General features: G+C 40.2%; 1 protein-coding gene across 3 annotated transcripts in view; it reads left to right on the top strand.

Annotated features, from left to right (window-relative positions):
• The window catches only part of GK (glycerol kinase), a 43010-nt gene that overhangs the window by 13666 nt on the left and 9581 nt on the right, over nt 1-19763 (top strand). For 2 of the 3 annotated variants that reach the window (XM_064151979.1, XM_064151977.1), the window contains exons 9-18: nt 29-46; nt 952-987; nt 2081-2148; nt 5404-5446; nt 6109-6189; nt 8122-8200; nt 11166-11262; nt 12919-13003; nt 17275-17395; nt 19414-19557. In XM_064151979.1, the coding sequence (XP_064008049.1) occupies nt 29-46; nt 952-987; nt 2081-2148; nt 5404-5446; nt 6109-6189; nt 8122-8200; nt 11166-11262; nt 12919-13003; nt 17275-17395; nt 19414-19557 (772 nt within the window). The remainder of the gene's footprint in view (nt 1-28; nt 47-951; nt 988-2080; nt 2149-5403; nt 5447-6108; nt 6190-8121; nt 8201-11165; nt 11263-12918; nt 13004-17274; nt 17396-19413; nt 19558-19763) is intronic. The other variant, XM_064151978.1, reaches the window with a different exon arrangement.

Here is a 19763-nt window from a genome sequence, read left to right as displayed (position 1 = left end):
TTTCTTCTTTCTTCCTTTTGCTGACTAGAAAATCTGTCCTAGCCTGGTGAGTAGAGGCTGCCATTAGGCTGACAGCCTATTTCTTATCCATTCTGTTCAGAAGTTGTGCATTTCCATTGGTTTAAGGATTAGCTAAAAGCACACTTTCTAGACCAACAAATCTGGCAGGTATTTCCACATTTGAGATACTACAGATAGATTTCATGCCAAAGTTGCTTCTAAAATGTAACTGTGATGTATGATTTTGCTTTATTTCTTAATGTTATGTTGAAATTAAAAATACATTCTTTATCTCATTTTATAAATAAGAAAATGAACCATGCTGTCTACAAATATTCATCCTATTGTTGTGAAATACAACTTAATTAACAGTCAGTTAAAATAAAAATCAAAGAAACAAGAATCAGACTGGAAATGCACTTGCATGGCTTCACTGAAAATGTGTTTTCACAACCAACTTAAAGGAAGAAGTAAAGTTGTGAGGCTATAAATTTCTTGTATTGCAAGAATGCAACTGAAAAACAATGTGGTTGTTTTTAGAATCAAATCTATGTGAGACTTTAAATGCTGCATCTTAAAGTGAGGCATCTGTCTTTGCTTAGTGTGTCATCACAATCACTTTTTTTTCTAGTCACTGCCATTCTGCATTTCTGCATTTTACACTTGACATTGACTGCACAGATTGCACTGTGTGCTATGCTTTGTATAAAATTTATGTTAAGAACTATTGAGGCATCATAAAATATACTTTTAAACTTCCTGCTCTCTACTTTTTACCATTTTAGGCTTGATCTGCATTAAGTTGAAGTCCAACGTGCACCTGAGCTGGACCATGCTACTGATATGATTCTTCTTTGTTTTTCTTTGAGCATTACAAGTATAGCTTCTTTTTCATTGCCTTAAATAATAGAAAGCTAATTTGAAGTTTTTCTTTCTCTTTTTGCAAAACAGAAATCTGGAGCTTTGACAGGTGTACCAATTTCTGGGGTAAGTCCTACTTCAACTAAATTCAGGCATGAGAGCCTCATACTGCATGAATGTACCTCCGCTAGAAAAAAAGCTTTAAGATGAGTGAATCCTGCTAGAAATTAAACTGATTTTTTTTTACTTCATGTTAAACATAAAGTAAACTTTTGAAGGTGAATTGGCTGGATTCTTCACTGTTAACTTAAGGTCTAACTGTGGAAATAGAGCTCACAGCTTTAATGCATATGCATAGTCCTGCTGGAAACTTAGGATCTCTGAGTAAATGAGTATTATCACAAAATGGAAGCAAGCTCTGGTTTATATATTGTTGGAGTGAGGGCAGAGGAAGCCCATGAAGATGCTCAGAGGGCTGGAGCACCTCTCCTATGAGGACAGACTACAAGAGTTGGGGCTTTTTTAGGCTGGAGAAGAGAAGGCTTCCAGGAGACCTTGTGGTTGCCTTCAAGTGCCTGAAGGGGGCCTATAGGAAGCCTGGGGAGGGACTATTTACAAGGTCATGTAATGACAGGATGAGAACTGATAGGTTTAAACTGGCAGAGGGGAGATTTAAACTGGATGTTAGGAAGAAGTTCTTTACAGTGAGGGTGGTGAAACACTGGCACATGTTGCCCACGGAGGTTGTGGATGCTCCCTCCCTGGAGGTGTTCAAGGCCAGGTTGGATGAGGCCTTGAGGAACCTGTTCTGGTGGGAAGTGTCCCTGCCTATGGCGGGGGATTGGAACTGGATGATCTTTGAGGTCCCTTCCAACCTAAACTGTTCTATAATTCTATACCAAAGGAGTTCAGTATATACACAATCCAGATATTCTGGAGAGATTCTCAGCTTTTTCTAATGCAACATGCATAAAGTTAGCAAATTCTAATCTTCATTTCTTTAAATTGTTTAGCATAAGTAGCACAAAACATTTAATTTGCAGTTCTTACAAAGGAAAGAGTAGCAAAAAGCACAGGTTGTCTGTATAGATGTGTCCTCACTTTCACTTACCAGCATACTCCTAATAGATTATAGTTAAATACATCTGTTCATGTTCATTTTTCATGCATGTGATTGATGTATAGACATTAGCTAAACAAACCAACCCTCTCTTTCCAGTGCTTGGGTGACCAGTCTGCTGCTCTTGTCGGGCAAATGTGCTTTCAAGATGGTCAGGCAAAAAATACGTAAGTGATTATGAAAGTTGTAAGATGAACACACTTGTTCTGTTTTGGATTTAGCTATTATGTTCCCTTTCATGCTAACTTTCAAAAGTTAGCTAGTTCTCATCCAAGGACAGCTCTACCTTTCAAATGTGTTGACCTACAAAGTAAACAGTGTCCTAACTTTTATATTAAATAGTGAAGACACTAAAGTTATGTGGTTTGGAAGGTATATTCTGGGTTGGAAAAAAAGTCACTGTGAGGAAATATATCTGTGTGAGAGGAGGTTTTTCATCTTAAAAGTCTTCAAAACAGATTAAAACAGGCTGTGAGAGTTTGCTTTTACTCAAATGACAAAAAAACCTCAGCGCTGCTAGATGGGGAAGATTCATTTCAGTTCTAGTGCATAGTTTTGCTTCTGCGTCTAACTCCACATGGAGGAGTTTACATTTCACAGAATCACAGAAACTTTCAGGTTGGAAAAGACTCAGGATCACCAAGTCCAACTGATAACCCTGCTCTACAAGGTGCACCTTAAACCATATCCCCAAGCACCACATCCAAATGACCTTTAAACACATCCAGGGTTGATGACTCCACCACCTCTATGGGCAGCTCATTCCAATACCTGATCACTCTTTCCTGATGTCCAGTCTAAACCTACCCAGTCGCAGCTTGAGACCATTCCCTTTTGTTCTCTCACTGATTACCTGTGCAGCCTCTCCACAACATCCTTTCAAGCAGCTGTAGACAGTGATGATGTCTCCCATCAGCCTCCTCTTTTTCAAACTGAACAGCCCCTGCTGCTTCAGTCACTTCTCATAAGATTTATTCTCCAGGCCCTTCCCCAGCTTCATTGCCCTCCTCTGCACTCGCTCCAGCACCTCCACATCTCTTGTACTGAGATGCCCAAAACTGAACACAATACTCAAGGTGTTGGCCCCACCAGAGACAATCAACTCCCTGCTCTTGATGGACAAATCCTGTGGGATTTTTGAGTTTTTTTTCTATTTATCAGCCTCTTAGTGTCCTTTTACATAAAATAGCTGATCAGTTAAGCCAGGCAGCTGGTGTAATCAAACATTGGAAAAGCTCTCTGCTTTAATTATTTACTGCTCCATTTGCAACCACGATCTTAACTGAGCATGTAGGTGCATACACAGTATGGGATTTTCACAGGTTTAATTACACATTAATCTGTACTTGTTGCTAATTAACTTTCACTTTATTGTTTGTATTTCTGCACAAATGTACCAGTTATTAGCTTTGCATTTTAGTAAAACAAACATAGTTCTAAGTAATACTGTCACAAAGTATTTGTATAAGAAATAAGAGACCTTTTTAAACAAATCAGCTAAATTAAAAGGTAAAAGGGTGGATTTATGTTGGGCATAAGGAGGAAGTTCTTCACAATCAGAGTAGTGAAGTATTGCAACAGGTTCCTCAGAGAGGTGGTGGAGGCCCCATCCCTGGAGACATTCAAAATCAAACTTGCTGGGGATCTGAGCAGCCTGATCTAGTTAACAGCACCCAAAGAGTGGCTGTTAATGGGTCCATGTCCAAGTGGAGGCCAGTGACAAACGGAGTCCCTCTGGAATCAGTCCTGGGACCAGTCTTGTTCAGCATATTTGTCAGTGACATGGACAGAGACATTGAATGCACCCTTGGCAAGTTTGCTGACAACACCAAGCTGTGTGGTGCAGCAGATAGGCTGCAGGGAAGGGAAGCCATCCAGAGGGACCTGGACAGCCTAGAGAGGTGGGGACAAGCCAACTTCATGAGGTTCAACAAGACCAAGTGCAAGGTCCTGCATCTGGGTTGAGGCAATCCCAAGCACAAATACAGGATGGGCAGTGAGTGGCTGGAGAGCAGCTCTGAGGAGAGGGACTTGGGGGTGCTGGTGGACGAGAAGCTCAGCATGAGCCAGCAGTGTGCATTTGAAGCCCGGAAGGCCAACCAGATCCTGGGCTGCATCAGGAGAAGTGTGGCCAGCAGGTCGAGGGAGGTGATTCTCCCCCGTTAGTCTGCTCTGGTGAGACCACACCTGGAGTAATGTATCCAGTTCTATACCCCCCCTTACAAGAAGGATGTGGATGTGCTGAAGCGTGTCCAGGGAAGGGCCACAAGGATGATCATAGGGCTGGAGCAGCTCTGCTGTGAGGACAGACTGAAAGAGTTGGGGCTGTTCAGGCTGTAGAAGAGGAGGCTCCCAGGTGACCTTCTTGTGGCCTTCCAGGGTCTGAAGGGGGCCTACAAAAAAGCTGGAGAGGGCCTTTTTAGGATATCTGGGAGTGACAGGACTAGGGGGAATGGAGCAAAGCTGGAGATGGGTAGGTTCAGGCTGGCCATGAGGAGGAAGTTGTTCAGCATGAGAGTGGTGCAAGCCTGGAATGGGTTGCCCAGGGAGGTGGTTGAGGCCCCGACCGTGGAGGTGTTTAAGGCCAGGCTGGATGGGGCTGTGGGCAGCCTTATCTAGGTGTCCGTGCCCATGGCAGGGGGGTTGGAACTAGATGATCCTTGTGGTCCCTTCCAACCCTGACTGATTCTATGATTCAGAGGTAAAGATGTCCATGCTCACTGCAGGGGGGATTGTGCAAGTTGGCCTTTGAGGGTCCCTTCCAAACAGATTCATTCTGTGATTCCAAGAGATTTATTTTAACCATTTGCTTCACCTTTTTTCCTGCAAATATAACTTGAGACTATCTCAGTACTATTTTAAGCTATTAATTTTCAGGGTATTAAAATGGTAGGGAACTTGTAATTTCTTAGAATAAATTAGAGTGGACTGTATTTTGTAATCCTTGTGTTAAGCTGTGTCCTTGTGTGTGATCTGATCTTCAAAGAAGAAAAGCCATTTTTAGAAATGTTTGAACTGACTATGTTTAAAGAAAACATTCTTCTTTGTGACAGGAGAAATGTTCCTTGATTTTTGCCCTTTAAAAGCTTGAATTTGATACTGTGAAATATTTATTTTGTTCATCTTAAATTGAAGTAGGTAAACACTGCCACTGAAGAGGAATTCACACTTAGTTTTCAACCATATCTGCTCCTTGATTAAGTATTGTACAAGAAATAAAGAGAAAGGTGTGGGCCCAAGCTGCAGGCTGCATTTAAATCAACTTTTTCATGATGTTTTTAGCATCAGTTAATGATAACATAACCTTCAAGGGGCAAAAGTGGTGTCTTGATTCTCTGCAGGGGAGTCATGTGTTCACCAATTTTATTAACAGGTTATCCTTTGAATGTCCTGGGTTTAACTTTGCTTTGCTTTCATGCTAGGTATGGAACAGGTTGTTTCTTGCTGTGCAATACAGGACAGAAGGTCAGTTGCATTTTTTAGTTGTTTGCCTTTTTTTTTCTTACATCTTTATTTAGGTTCTTGGTACAACTATATATTAGCTTTCTTAAGCTTATTAAAAACAGTTATATTGCTAATGATTAGAAAAAGTTCAGAGTAAAATTTGAGAGAATAGAAAGTAATCATTTGCCTAAGGTTTTTCAGTAAGACTCCATTTCCTAGCTCCTTAGGTCTCCAAAAAGAACTTTTCATAGCAAATTTCTTGCTCTTTCCTTGTATAAATTTCTTAACCTTACTTGGAAGTGCTTTTCTCCTCATTTTGGCTATTTTGTTTCTTCCCTTCATTTTCTCCCATTCTTTCTTTGTAGCTGTAGTTGAATAAATAATGCCAAGCTTTGGATTCCTTCTCATTCACATGTCCTTCTAAAGGCACCCCCATTCTTTGCTATGAGGAGGCTGGAAACATCTGAGGCAGCTTGTGGGAACAAAAATTAACACAGTGATCTGAGGGTTCTATCTTAAGTGTTTATTTAGAGTAACTGATAATTTACTTTGTTTAAACTTTCCCTGTTTGATTTGTTTTCCCAATTAAGTTTTTGCTCTTGTTTATTATTATGTGAATATTTTTCCTGAAGTGCTTTCTGCCTCTGTTCACCCTCTCTCTACTTTCTCTTCTCCCCATTTAGTCTGTATTTTCTGAGCATGGTCTTCTAACCACAATAGCTTACAAACTGGGCAGAGACAAACCTGTTTGTTATGCACTAGAGGTAAGTCTAGTCATTGATACATGTTCATGTTTACTTCTGTTTTCTAATATACTTCTGTTAGCTTCAATTGCATGCAAGTCAAAATAGCTGTGTTATAACTTGCATGCCTCTAGGCTTGTGTGTGGTTTTGGTTATCCTTATCTCCAATCATCTAGTCTGATAAAAATACTTCTAAATTACATCAGTTACATTTGTAGATCATGATGGCTGAAGCATTTTTTCTGTTACACAGTTCTTTCAAATCTTTAGTAAATGTTATTAATAAATAAACCAAAAAATGGGTTAAAAAGGAGGGGGGGAAAGCATTACTCTTCCACTTAATATTTTTGGGATTTTATTTCATTATAATGGCTTTTTACTTATTTTAAAAGTCAAAATCATATTTCTGGGAGAAAAATACTCTAACAATAGAACTTTTATCCCCCCAACTAAGACTCAGGTGCCTACTTGCAGAATTTAGTTCCTCAGTTCTTTATACAACTCTAAAGAAAAATGGATTTTTACTTTTAACTTCTGGGTTCATTTTTTCAGAGCTCTTCTTCTTAAGCAGAGATCAGCTGATCACCTATTTGGCACCAAAGCTTTGTTGGAAATAGCTGGAAGTCATTCTGTTAGGTAGCTTAGTTATTCTCAAGATATGCATATTCTCTAAGCTTTTGTAAAGAGCCTGTGTTTTCCATGTGAAACAAGATAAGACAATATGCAGTATTTTCTACACTGGGAGAATAGTTTGTGGTTTTTACAGTACTTTAATAAGATGCAAAAGGCTCTATTCTTTTCCTTCCTTAAGGAAAGTTGATCTGGTATTGGCCATATTCGGACAAATTTTGGGGTTTTCAGTTTGTGTGTGTGTGAGAGAGAGAGAGAGAGGTTTAGTTTTAACCTGTGTTCTTCAAGCAAGAACTGGAGCTATCTTGAGAGTAATTTGTGTTCCTGCATGCTCTAACACATACATGTGTGCTTTGCTTCTTCCATGTAGAACCATAGAGTCATAGAATGCATCAGTTTGGGACACTCAAAGGACATCTTGTCCAACCCCCCCTGCAGTCAGCAGGGACACTACCAACTAGATCAGGATGTCTTTGACTCTTTAATGATATTGTCTGAAGAAACAACATCAGCAGAAGATATCAAGGGTCCTTTCTCCTGTATCCATTCTAGAATAGTCTACCATGTGCTGTGGTTAAAGCACTTTTCAGAGAGGCAAGAAATGTGGATTTAGTATTTTCTTTTAATCAAATCCATGTCTTGTTACTGTAATAGTTGACTAGTTAGACAACACCCCTGCTCCTCCTTGCAATGACTTTGAATGGACATACAATGCTGCTTCTCTTTTATGTGAAGCCCATCAGACCTGACACTGACTTGTAGAGAATTCCATTTGGACTTTGGACTGAGATGGAAGTCATGCTGTTCATCTATGGGATGATGGAGCAAGCCCTTCAGGGCCATTTGCTGAGGCAGCAGAGCAATTTGTCTGGCAAATGCAAATGCCCACTGGACATTTTTCATTTAGACTCTAGATGTAATCAGTTTTTATCTTTTTAAATCAAAACATAAAAGTCTTAATTTGTCAGAAAAAAAGAAAGCTGAGGCAACCGAACTTCATTACTGTGTATTTAGCAGAAGACCTAAGTTAGAGAGACAAGAACACTGCTTAGGAAATGTCATGGTAACACCCTCTACACTGAAAAAGTTCATGCAATATACTTCTTTTCCACATGAAGCCTTTGTAAAAGGCTGCCATTTTTACATAGCAGTCTTCACCTGCCAAGAAACTTGTGTTTTGATTTGTGCAGTTTCTTGGAACTGCTTTAAACTGTAACTGTAAGCTTTCAATTTGAAGCAGCAGAAACCTCCCTTCTCAGGTCTTGTATAAAGGAACACAAAGCTACCAAAATCTTAATGCCATTGTGATTTGGTTTCCTTCAGGGATCTGTTGCAATTGCTGGTGCTGTTGTTCGCTGGCTGAGGGACAATCTAGGTATTCTTAAGTCTTCACAGGAAATTGGTAAGCATTCACAACTGGGAGCTGTTCAGCCTTTTGTTTGCTTTTCCAGTGTCTTGGTGTCTTTAATGTTGAACAGAAGTTCAACATAATCAAGTAAAGAAAAGATGGATGATGCATGTATTTTGCTGTGATTGAACATTTTGTTTTGCATCCATGAAATCACTATTAATTAGTACTTGTACTTTATACACTGTATCAATACAGTCTTTGAAACTCTCTGTCAACTTTGTTAGGAGAATACTAAACTTAGAGTGAATTCCCTGGTTTCCTAGAGCATTGAATTTTCCAGAGCCAAGATTATTTATGTCTCTATGACAGAGGCCAAAGCATATTTGATTCTAAACCTAAATTTCATGCTTTCATCAATATGACTTACATATGCAATGGTTTATGTGTGTGATGGTTTGGGTGTTCCCCGCCCCCCCACACTTTAGAAATCACCCAGACTAGACTCAGCCAGCTCTGGAAATATGAATGAAGCTTATATTTACAGCTAGCACAATATACAAGCAGACATTTGCAGTATATACAGTTATAGACAGAAATATACAACGTAAGAAAGTAATACAAAAACATAACTCCCCTCCCAGAAACCTGAGTCCCCAGGAGGGGCTCTCAACCACCCCTGCACCTTCCCCCTACCCCTCTCAACCTTACCCAGTCCCAAGGAAGAATGGAGGTTCGGCCAGGGGGGTTAGGAAGCAAAGTGGATTAGAAAAGAAATGGAGAGTGAGGTTAGAAATGCAGCTCAGCCAGTTCTCCATCAGCAGTGAGAGTGGTTATCTATGCTTTTATTTCTTATTCCTATACATCTCAGCAAGCCTATGAGGGAAGTAGACATCACCATTGTTTTCCTTGCACAGCCTGTAATCTAGTTCTTCTCACCAAAACAGTCTAGCTAGGCTCAAACTAGCATAATGTGGACTATTCCATATCTATAGAGTTAAGGACCTCAGTTTGCAAAGATGCCTCTTAAAGGAATTGTGGAGGATGGTAATCTATTTTGGGTGAGAATACAGTAAGCCTTTAGCATTTGGGTAGCTGATGTTCTCAGCTTTGTTTGAACTGAATCATGCTGGTGTGTGACATTTTAAAAACTAGGAATGTATCAAACTTCTAAAAATGTGGAACATGTTGGAAGCATACAAATGTAGCAGTTTGGAAGTGACCAATTTAATGAGATTTAGTATTAAAAAGAATTTTGTTATGTATTTTTAATAATTTAATACCTTATTCAAAGGTGGGAAAAAAAAGTAGAATTCATATTTCACATAAAACTTCAAAGCTTAAACAAAAACTTTAAGCATCAGTCTATTTTTCTGTAAGAAATCTGTGCAGATCATACAGAAAACTATAAAGTACAGTCACATGAATTAGCCAACTGTTGAAACACTACAGTACCTCTTGGCTTCACATGTTTGACTTAGACTTTTGAAAGTTTGAGTTTTGAGAGCTTTAATCTTTTCAGTGATTTTAAAGCCATGTAGAACTTCATCATCTCTTTGTGTTTCCCTGAACATGTCCTTACTTCTCCCTCCACTCTGATTCTAAGTAGACACATAGCATCATAAAATCATAGAATCAGTCAGGGTTGGAAGGGGCCACAAGGATCATCTAGTTCCAACCACTCTGCCATGGGCAGGGACACCCTATCCTACCTAGATCAGGCTGGCCAGAGCCCACCCAGCCTGGCTTTAAACACCTCCAGGGATGGGGCCTCAACCACCTCCCTGGGCAACCCATTCCAGGCTCTCACCACTCTCATGCTGAACAACTTCCTCCTCACATCCACTCTGAACTTACCCATCTCCAGCTTCGCTCCATTCCCTCCAGTCCTGTCACTCCCTGATATCCTAAAATGTATTAAACTACCATTTTAAAAAGACTTTTTAAATAAGTTTCCTATTTCTTTTGTCTGTTGCTGTGCTTCTCTCACCAATGAAAAGAGAAGACATTTACAAAAGCTGAAGAAAACACCCACTTTAGGGTTTTTTTGTTATATGAAGGAGATGCACATTACTTCTTTTGCAGATTTAGGTATTTAAATATATTTTTTTTTTATTACAAATAATATTAGTTAAGGTGTGCAAAGGCATTACTCAGACATTAAAAAATCTGTAATCTTTTTAAGATTTCCTTGTAGCTGGCCTTGTGATTGTATGTGTAAAGTGAGAATCTAGATCTCTAAATCCATTTGAAATTAATGGCAATTTAGTTCTTAATTCTCTTTGGTCTTGATCCCATTTTACTTGCTTGCCTGGACTTGAATGCAAGTCAAGTGTGACCTTTTGGACTGCTTTAAAGGTTGCATTCTTTATCCACAGGATACCACTTGTAAACCTCACAGAATTGAGGTCAGAATGCTGAGTACATCATTTTGGGTTTGATTTTTCATTTTACACTTCCCACACCTCTCTACACACCACATTCCATTCATATTGTTGCAAATGGGCAAGTAATTAATGAGGAGCAGTGCTAGAGTTAGTTGTATTTTTTAATTATAGCTACAGATAGATGTATAGGAGCAGTGGCTTTATGTACCTTGGTTTTGACTTGGGATAGATACAAATGAGTATAAAGATGATCATAGCACGTTGGAGCTTCGCTTCCTTTGGGAATTTACAGTTCCATTACAGAGCCATTGGAATGGGCTGCCCAGGGAGGTGGTGGAGTCACCATCCCTGGAGGGGTTCAAGAAAAGCCTGGATGAGGCACTTAGTGCCATGGTCTAGTTGACTAGCTAGGGCTGGGTGCTAGGTTGGACTGGATGATCTTGGAGATCTCTTCCAATCTGGTTGATTCTATGATTCTATTTTCTGATTGCACATGGCTTGATTCTTTTTGCAGCTACCTAACATATTCTGAAGATTTTCCTTATTTAAACCAGAACACCTTTAAGTGTCATGTTTATGTGTTGGTACAGTTGTGAAAAGCTAAGTGAAGACTGTTTCTGTGTGTGCATTAGAAAAACTGGCTGCGGAAGCAGGGACTTCTTATGGCTGCTACTTTGTGCCAGCATTTTCAGGACTGTATGCACCATACTGGGAACCCAGTGCAAGGGGGTAAGGATCTGACTAAACACTATGTTTGCAGGGAGTTTGCAAGTATTTTCACTAGTTCTTCCAAGTATGTGCAATGGTTCTTTTTGTCCTTTGATGTGCCTGTGATATGTGGTACTTTCGAGCAACTGCTATGCTTCTCTTTTGTACTTAATCTGGTCAAAACTGATTCCTCAGGAGAGGAAAAGGGGTTTGCTAGCTCAGCTGCTCTCTCCTTTCTCTGAAACCCCCAAAAGCAAGGGAGCAAGGGACAGTGAAAACTTCTGGGTTACATTGTGTGTTTTGCAGGACAAGGACAGTGAAAACTTCTGGTTACATTGTGTGTTTTGCAGGACAAGTACAATATAGTTGCATTGTTCTTGCCACAAACAGGATCAGCTATTTTTTGTACACACGTTTCTGATTCTGAAAGGATTTTCATGTTGCCAAAGAGAAAGAGGAGGTCTGCACACGTGTGAGCTTTCAAACAACAGAAGTAGAAAGTGAAGAATTTAGTGCTGATGAGGCTTTTTCAAGCTCAGTTTCTCATGGCTGTGGCATTCACTATCTCAAACGATAGAGCACACTTTATTCCTCTTCATTTCTCCTCCCTTTCTCTACTCTTATGTCCATCTTTCTTTCCACTCTGTTGAACACCGCTTTCTCCTCTCCTTCCAACCCCTTTCCTGGTTGTTAAGACTTAACTTGCTGATACTACTTGGAACTACTGATTCAAACAATAACCTTCTATTTGTCTTTTATCCTGCTGTGAGCCTGACTACTGGTGCTGGAATCACAACATGCTATGGCCATCACAGAAGCATAACAAATTAAATAGGAAATAACATTCCTGAAGTGAGAAAAGAAATCCTAATGTTTGAAGTAATTGCATCTTTAGAAGTTAGATGTTTTTCATATATAAGAAAGAAAAAAAATCTTTGAGTTAGATGTTTTTAAGATCATGATACTTAATTCTATAACTGTTAAAGGTGATCTTTGGGATGGCAACAACTAAAAATGTCCTTTAATATCTTTGAACTTTCATTTATCCAGCACCATCTGTAGCAGCATTTCTGTGTAGTATGCCACATCCTCAGATGTTTAAATAGAATAAAAGGATGATTATTTGCCCTGCAGTTCATAGTACATTGACAGAATTCCACTTACTGGTGGTTAGATGTAGCATAATTTTCATATCAAAAAATCTCTGTGAAGGTGCAAAAGCAACTACTGAATAGAACACACTGAAAACAACTTTAGGCACTGAGAGCACACCACTGACCTTGCTGAGCTTTTCCTTAAGAAATGAAAGCACTACAACTTCTATCAAGATTTCAGTGATAGATTATGTAACTTTTTAAATGATAAATAAGCCTTAATGGTACCTTTCCTTTTCTTAAAGGAAGACTAGAGTTTGTTTGTCTCTCTGTATGTTTATGGATCTATTTGCATGCAGACTGGCAATAAAATCTTATTTTTTTTGCAGTTATATTGACTGGGCACTTGAATGCATACCTGTCAGGAAAACAGAAATGAGAGAATCTATACCAAAGAGAAATAAGCTTTTATATATTAAAAAGCATACAATGGAACTGGAAGAACTTTCAGTTAGAAGGCCTAGGTGTGAAGTAACAGTGTAAAAAAAGTATTTCCTAATTGTATTTTTTTCCTCTCCAACAGTATCATCTGTGGCCTTACTCAGTTTACAAACAAAAACCACATCGCCTTTGCTGCACTAGAAGCAGTCTGCTTTCAAACACGAGAGGTAAAGGCAAATTGAGACCTAAATTACTTGTAAATGTGTATGATAACATGGACTGTATCTCTTCAGAAAGAGAGAGGATTGAAACGATTTGATGAAGATTAGCCACATGCTTTATATTGTACTTGGATGTTATTCTTCTCTTTGCATGTTGAAAAACTGTTCCTGTGGGTTTAGCTGCAATGATGTGGTTGGTTCTGAAGAGATACATGGACTGTATCTCTTCAGAAAGAGAGCGGATTGAAAAGATTTGATGAAGATTAGCCACATGCTTTATATTGTACTTGGATGTTATTCTTCTCTTTGCATGTTGAAAAATTGTTCCTGTGGGCTTAGCTGCAATGATGTGCAGTCCTCAGACTCTTACATGCTACTGAGCTTTCATGTAGGTGGAGAGGAAGTAATGACTTAGTCCAAGAGCAATTCAACGAGACTTTAAAGCCCTGGGACAAGTGGTGAGAGATTCTGCAGCACAGATCATCTTTATTCTGTTCTTGCTGTCACAGGCAGTGAAACTAGAATGAGCAATTGAATCCAGTCCATTAATACAAGGCTCTTTGGATGATGTCATCACCACAAATTTGGGTTCTTTGATTGTGATACAGCTTACACACTACCAGAGTTGTTGGCATCAAACAGGAGACACCTTTCTCAAAATGGGAAGAGTGTCTTTGCATAGGAGATTACAGGGCTGACTGACAGAGTTTTAAAGTAGGTGTGAAGGGAAGAGGGGGAGAATATCAGCAGTCTTCTGTGTGACAAGGTGTGAGATAGTAAGAGACCAATTTGACTGAGCCAAGACCTGCTAGGTAAGCTAAAAGGCAAGAAGGAACTGTGCAGACAGTGGAAGCAGAGACAGGTATCCTGGGAAGAGTGTGGAGATGCTGCCTGATTGTGTAGGGATGAGGTCACGAAGGCCAAGGCACAGTTGGAGCCAAACTTGGCAAGGAATTCAAAGAATAACAAGAAGGGCTTCTACAGGTACAGCAATGACAAAACATACCCCCTCTGCTGAACAAGAATAGTGAGCTAATAGCAACAGGTGAGCAGAAGGCTGAGGTTCTCAACAACTTTTTTTTCCTCAGTCTTCACTGGTAGCTTGTCTCCCAGCACCTCACAAGTATAAAAAGCCACAAGGTGTGGATGAAGACAGGCAGCAAAGTCCCTCCCATGTGAAGACCAGTTTTTTGACCTCCTGAGGAACCAGAACATACACAAGTCTACAGGAACCTGGCGAGATGCATCCCAGGGTCCTGAGAAAATTGGCTGAGGTAGTGGCCAAGCCACACTAAGGGAAATCTAGATTCACTTTGGTTTTGTCACATCTTGTATTGCCTTAGCTGGCATTTTGCAACAGCAACCCTGTGTTCTCACAGAGTAAATGAATCCTCCAACCAGATCAAAGAGGTTGGTGATGTCAGTATGTTCAGGGCACTAAAATCTTTGTATCATCATCAACTATCAGTGGATCAGGAGTCTTCCCTGTGTTCCATATAAATACAGGAGCAAATGAAGTCCCTGTAACTCAAAGGGTAACAGCCAAAGTTGATAGCATGTTTTTAAACTGCTCCTGTTTAAACATATTGAGTTTTAAAATGACACCCTGATGAAGCTGTGTTTTGAAAGGATGAAAGCAGCTTGCTGGTTCTGTAGTGACACAGAGTGAAAAACACCCATGTGGTAAAAGACTGCTGGAAATCTCACCTAGACATCTGCTTTGGAAGATGTACTAACAGCCTCTGAGTCCTCAGAAAGTTGTGAAGGAGCTTGGAAGTGTCATGTTCTGTAATTCTGGTACTAGAAATCTGGGTAAAATTACAGGAAACTAAACTGATGGTCTGATTTGTTGTCTATGTCTCACTTTCCTTGTCCCTCTTCCCATCCATTCCCTCTCATGTGACAGCCCAGAGAACTTTCCAGCAGGAAATTATCCCTCTTTTTGCTGGGCTATTTTTCTACTGGATTAGTGGCCTCAGCTGCCTCGCAGAGAAGCATAGCTAATGTCAGAATGAGAGGTGTGGGATGTGGCTGGAGGTAGGAGGGAGAAGAATAAAGCTCTCAGACTGAGGGAGGGTGAAGGTAACTGAACAGATTTAGTAATTCCCCATCCTTCACTCACTGTCTTTTTAGCCCAATGAGAAGAGTGGCCAGTCAGGTTTCTGTACCTGCTTAAATTAACAGATTAATGCCTATTGCCATCGATGAAACATATGTACATATTTAAAAGACACATCTTTCTGTCTTGTCACAAAAAGTTCTTCCTTTTTAATTTCAGCTGAAATTGAAGTCTTTTGTATCCTCATGTTTCCTGTGCAGTGGAGTTTTTGCTTGTTTTATTATACTATTCAATCCCAAGTCTCCTTGTTACCCAGAAAGCTTGTTTCTTGTGCAGGCAGATGTACCAACATTTGTTATGTTCATCCTTCCAGAAGCATATTGGAAAAGGAATCAAGTTTCAAATTCCAAGAACTGCACAGTACTTTCATTAGGCATATAGATGGTTTGGGTTGGAAGGGACTTCAAAGATCATTCAGTTCCAACCCCCTGCCATAGGCAGGGATGCCTTCCACTAAGACAAGCTGCTTAAGGCCTCATCCAACCTAGTCTTGAACACCTCCAGGGAGGGAGCATCCACAGCCTCCCTGGGCAACCTGCTCCAGTGTTTCATCACCTTCACTATAAAGAACTTCTTCCTAATATCCAATTTAAATCTCCCGTCTTCCAGTTTAAACCCATTACTCCTCATCCTGACATTACATGACCTTGTGAATAGTTCCTCCCCAGCCTTCCTGTTGGCCTCCTTCAGATACTGGAAGGCTACTACAAGTTCTCCTTGAAGTCTTCTCCAGGCCAAAGAGCTCCAACTCTCATAGATTGTCCTCATAGCAGAGCTGCTGCAGCCCTCTGAGCATCTTTGGGACTGTCCTCTGGACTTGATCCAATAGTTCGATGTCCTTCTTGTGTTGGGGGCTCCAGAACTGTACACAGTACTCCAGGCGGGGTCTCATGAGAGCAGAGCTACCTCTTAGATACCTTCATCCAAACTCAGTACAACAGAAATACAGAATTACAGAAACATTCAGATTGGAATAACCAGGATAACCAAGGCCAACAGATAACCCTGCTCTGCAAGGTGCCCCCTAAACCATATCCCCAGGCACCACATCCAAATGACCTTTAAACACATCCCAGGTCAGTGACTCAGCTACCTCTGTGGGCAGCCCATTCCAATGCTTGATCATTTTTGCTGGGAATATTTTTTTTCTTAATATCTGGTCTAAACCTACCCAGTTGCAGCTTGAAGCCATTCCCTCTTGTTCTCTCACCTGTGAGAAGAGACCAGCACCAACCTCCCCACAACATTCTTTCAGGCAGCTGTAGACAGTGATGAGGTCTCCACTCAGCCTCCTTTTTTTCACACTAAACAGCCCCAGCTCCTTTAGTCACTCTTCATAAGGTTTATTCTCTGGGCCCTTTCTCAGCTGTGTTGCCCTCCTCTGCACACACTCCAGCACCAACAGCATGATGGTAATTTGTTTTGTTCCTTCATCCCTGATTTCTAGCATTCTTTTTTATTTAATCTCTGCTGAGTGCATTGTATGATCCAGCATGGACTTGCACATTGGCAAACAAAGCTAGAGCCTCCCAACAGTGTGTGTATGCAAAGATGAGATTATGAGGCATTGCTGAAGTTCTGACTGGTGAAAAAGCAAGTTAAATCAGTGTAGAACACTGGCACAGCTTGCCCAGGGATGTAGTCTAGGCCCTATCCCTGGAGATATTCAAGGTGAAGCTCAACAGGGCTCTGGGCAACCTAATCTAGTTGAGAATGCCCCTGCTTACTGCAGAAGGGGTTGGACCTTTGGAGGTCCCTTCTCAGACCATTCTATGATTTTGAGGGAAACCCTCTAAAAAGCATATTGATAGGTATCAGTGAATTAAATGCTCTGGAGTTTATTAATTATCCCTTGAAAACACTTCAACAATTTTTCTTTATTTTCAGCTGTCCATTGTGCCAAAACCAAGGAAACATGAGTTGATAAAAAATTACACTAACAGTTTATTTTTGCAGTCTTGTCTTGTGTAATGTAAAATTCACAACTGCTCTTTCAAAACAGTTCAACATGCAGCATCTCCTCTAGAAGTGTGTTTAAGATTGCCTGTTGAAAACATTTAGATCTTTCACTTCTTGAATGCTGAATTATCAGTATTTTACAGAGGGTATGATGGATTTCTCTGCAATTAAGTCTTACCATATATTATTCTTACTTTAGCTTTTAGATGCTGTAAACAAGGACTGTGGGATACCACTAAGTCAGCTACAAGTAGATGGGGGAATGACCAATAACAAAGTCCTCATGCAGCTCCAATCAGACATTCTCTGTATTCCAGTAGGTAAGATGATATTGCCACTGCTAGTTTCTTTTTAAAGCTGAAAACAACATAGATTTGTATTGTCTGCTTATAGTTTAATTGAAAGCAGATTGGATGGCTTGCTCTGTTGGTGTTGCTGGTCTTCTGCTACTGTTTGAGAACGTTGGTGTGGTTTTGTATAGAAGTTTTTAGAACTTGCATCTAGTTTTAGTTTTGTTTTGGTAGAGAATCACTGGTGTTTCTTGGGTTGGAATGTTACAGCACTGTGAGGGTATTGAACTTTGTCATATCAATTTCTAAACATTTAACAGTTTTAAAGTCAGTGAAACTGACACTATCCTGCAGCATGCTGGCCTTCAGAGTCTTGCTCAGAGGTAAAACAGTACTTTGCACCTCCACTGTTCACGTTTTGCTCTTGCATTCAGCAAATGGCAAATACCCTTTTTCCTGTTTCCTTTGCTTGCACAAACCTTTTATTTCATTGACAGTGTAACAGAAGATCCACAAAACATATCCATTCCATTTCCTTCCACAACAGCAATGAATAAGGGAATAGAAGTTACAACAAAAGTGGAGAGAATCTTGCAACCATTTTTCATGGCACATATAATATGAAATGCAAACCCAAATGGAGTTGTTCCTCTCTGAGGCAAATGGAAATTTACAATACCACTGTTTTGATCTAACAGCATTGCAGCCATCTTAGGAAAGATCATATAGCACAGAATCAGAAGTCCCCTAGAATTATGGAAGGAAGCTTTTTAGCTTTTGAAGGCTGTGTTTCAATATGCTAAAGCTCTTTAAGGACTTCACTTGAAACCTGGAGCATTTCAGCAGCAGTGAAATGGATGAACCTTTCTGAAGGTTTTAACACCTGTAATAGATCCCAAATTCCTGAGTATTGTAAGCTATGTTAGCATTCCTAAGGATGTGGTGTATCTACTGAGTAATGTCAAGATATTGTACATTTCCATCTATACTGAAGACTTACAATCTGATGTATAAATGTAATAGTCTAGCCTAATAAGCAGCCTCTTAAAAACGATTTAGGAAGCATTGTGTTGTCTCCTGCATATATGTGAGACACTTCAGTGGTTAAGTTTGTAAACAGTCCTTTAGACAGTTCTAGAGTTAAGGGAACAGATTTACCTTTGACATTTAGAAGTGAGATGGTCGTCTATAGAGTCTATAAGGCAAACAAGAGAGTAAGTACAGGTATCTGGCCTCCCATGACTATGATCAGAGGGCTGGAGCGCCTCTTCTATGGAGAGAGACTAAGAAACTTGGGGCTGTTCAGTCTGGAGAAGAGAAAGCTCTGAGAAGACCTTGCCGTGGCCTTCCAGTATCTGAAGTGGCCTACAGGAATGCTGGTGAGGGATTTTTTAGGGTTCAGGTGCTGATAGGACTAGGGGGAATGGAGCAAAACTGGAAGTAAGTAGATTCAGACTGGATGTTAGGAAGACATTCTTCACCATGAGGGTGGTGAGACACTGGAACAGGTTGCCCAGGGAGATGGTGGAAGCCCCATCCCTGGAAGTTTTTAAGGCCAGGCTGGATGTGGCTCTGAGCAACCTGATGGTAGTGTGAGGTGTCTCTGCCCATGGCAGGGAGGTTGGAACTAGATGATTCTTGAGGTCCTTTCCAACCCTGACAGTTCTATGATTCTAAGACCCGCAACTTATTCAGTGATCACTGCTTTGAGGAGAGAGGGAGAAGACAAAGTGTTTTATTATCAGAAGTACTGTAAGGAAACTGATGATTGAGGTCACTAACCCTGCTGCTGTGGAAATGGGCAATTGCATGATTCAGTCTTGAAGTAATGTTCTGAGATATTTCAAACACTTGAACAGCTCTTTGCTGAAGTTAACCTCATAATAATATGAATGGCAATACAATGAGCTTTGCAGTTGGTAGACTTAAAGGAAGCATAATGCAGTTGTAGAAAATAGAAGTTTCTGGATACATGTATAAATCTTGTTCTGATGTCATCAAGAAGACTTTTGTTAAAAATCACCATGGCATTCTCTCATTTACTTCAGTAAAGCCATCAATGCCTGAAACAACAGCTCTAGGAGCTGCTATGGCAGCAGGAGCTGCAGAAGGTGTTGGAATTTGGAGTCTGAATCCTGGAGATTTGACAGCAGTGACATGTGAACGATTTGAACCACAGATCAACCCAGAGGGTAAAACTCTCATATTATCTAAGAAGTCGAAACTTCCTATTTTGTGTGCAACACTGCAGGTTTTTTGCCTTTGTTGCAGACTAGCATACTGATACAAAACCAGCTGTTTATATGCATAGCCTCACAAATGTTGAAGATCACCTTTGTAGTGTTTGGTTTAATGTGCATTTCGCTCGGTGTTTTGCCCAGTTATTAAGTAGTAAGAA

Source organism: Pogoniulus pusillus, chromosome 12, assembly GCF_015220805.1.
Source record: "Pogoniulus pusillus isolate bPogPus1 chromosome 12, bPogPus1.pri, whole genome shotgun sequence".
Taxonomy (NCBI): Eukaryota; Metazoa; Chordata; class Aves; order Piciformes; family Lybiidae; genus Pogoniulus; species Pogoniulus pusillus.
Note: the sequence above shows the minus strand (reverse complement) of the source record. Positions and strands in the feature narration are given on the sequence as shown.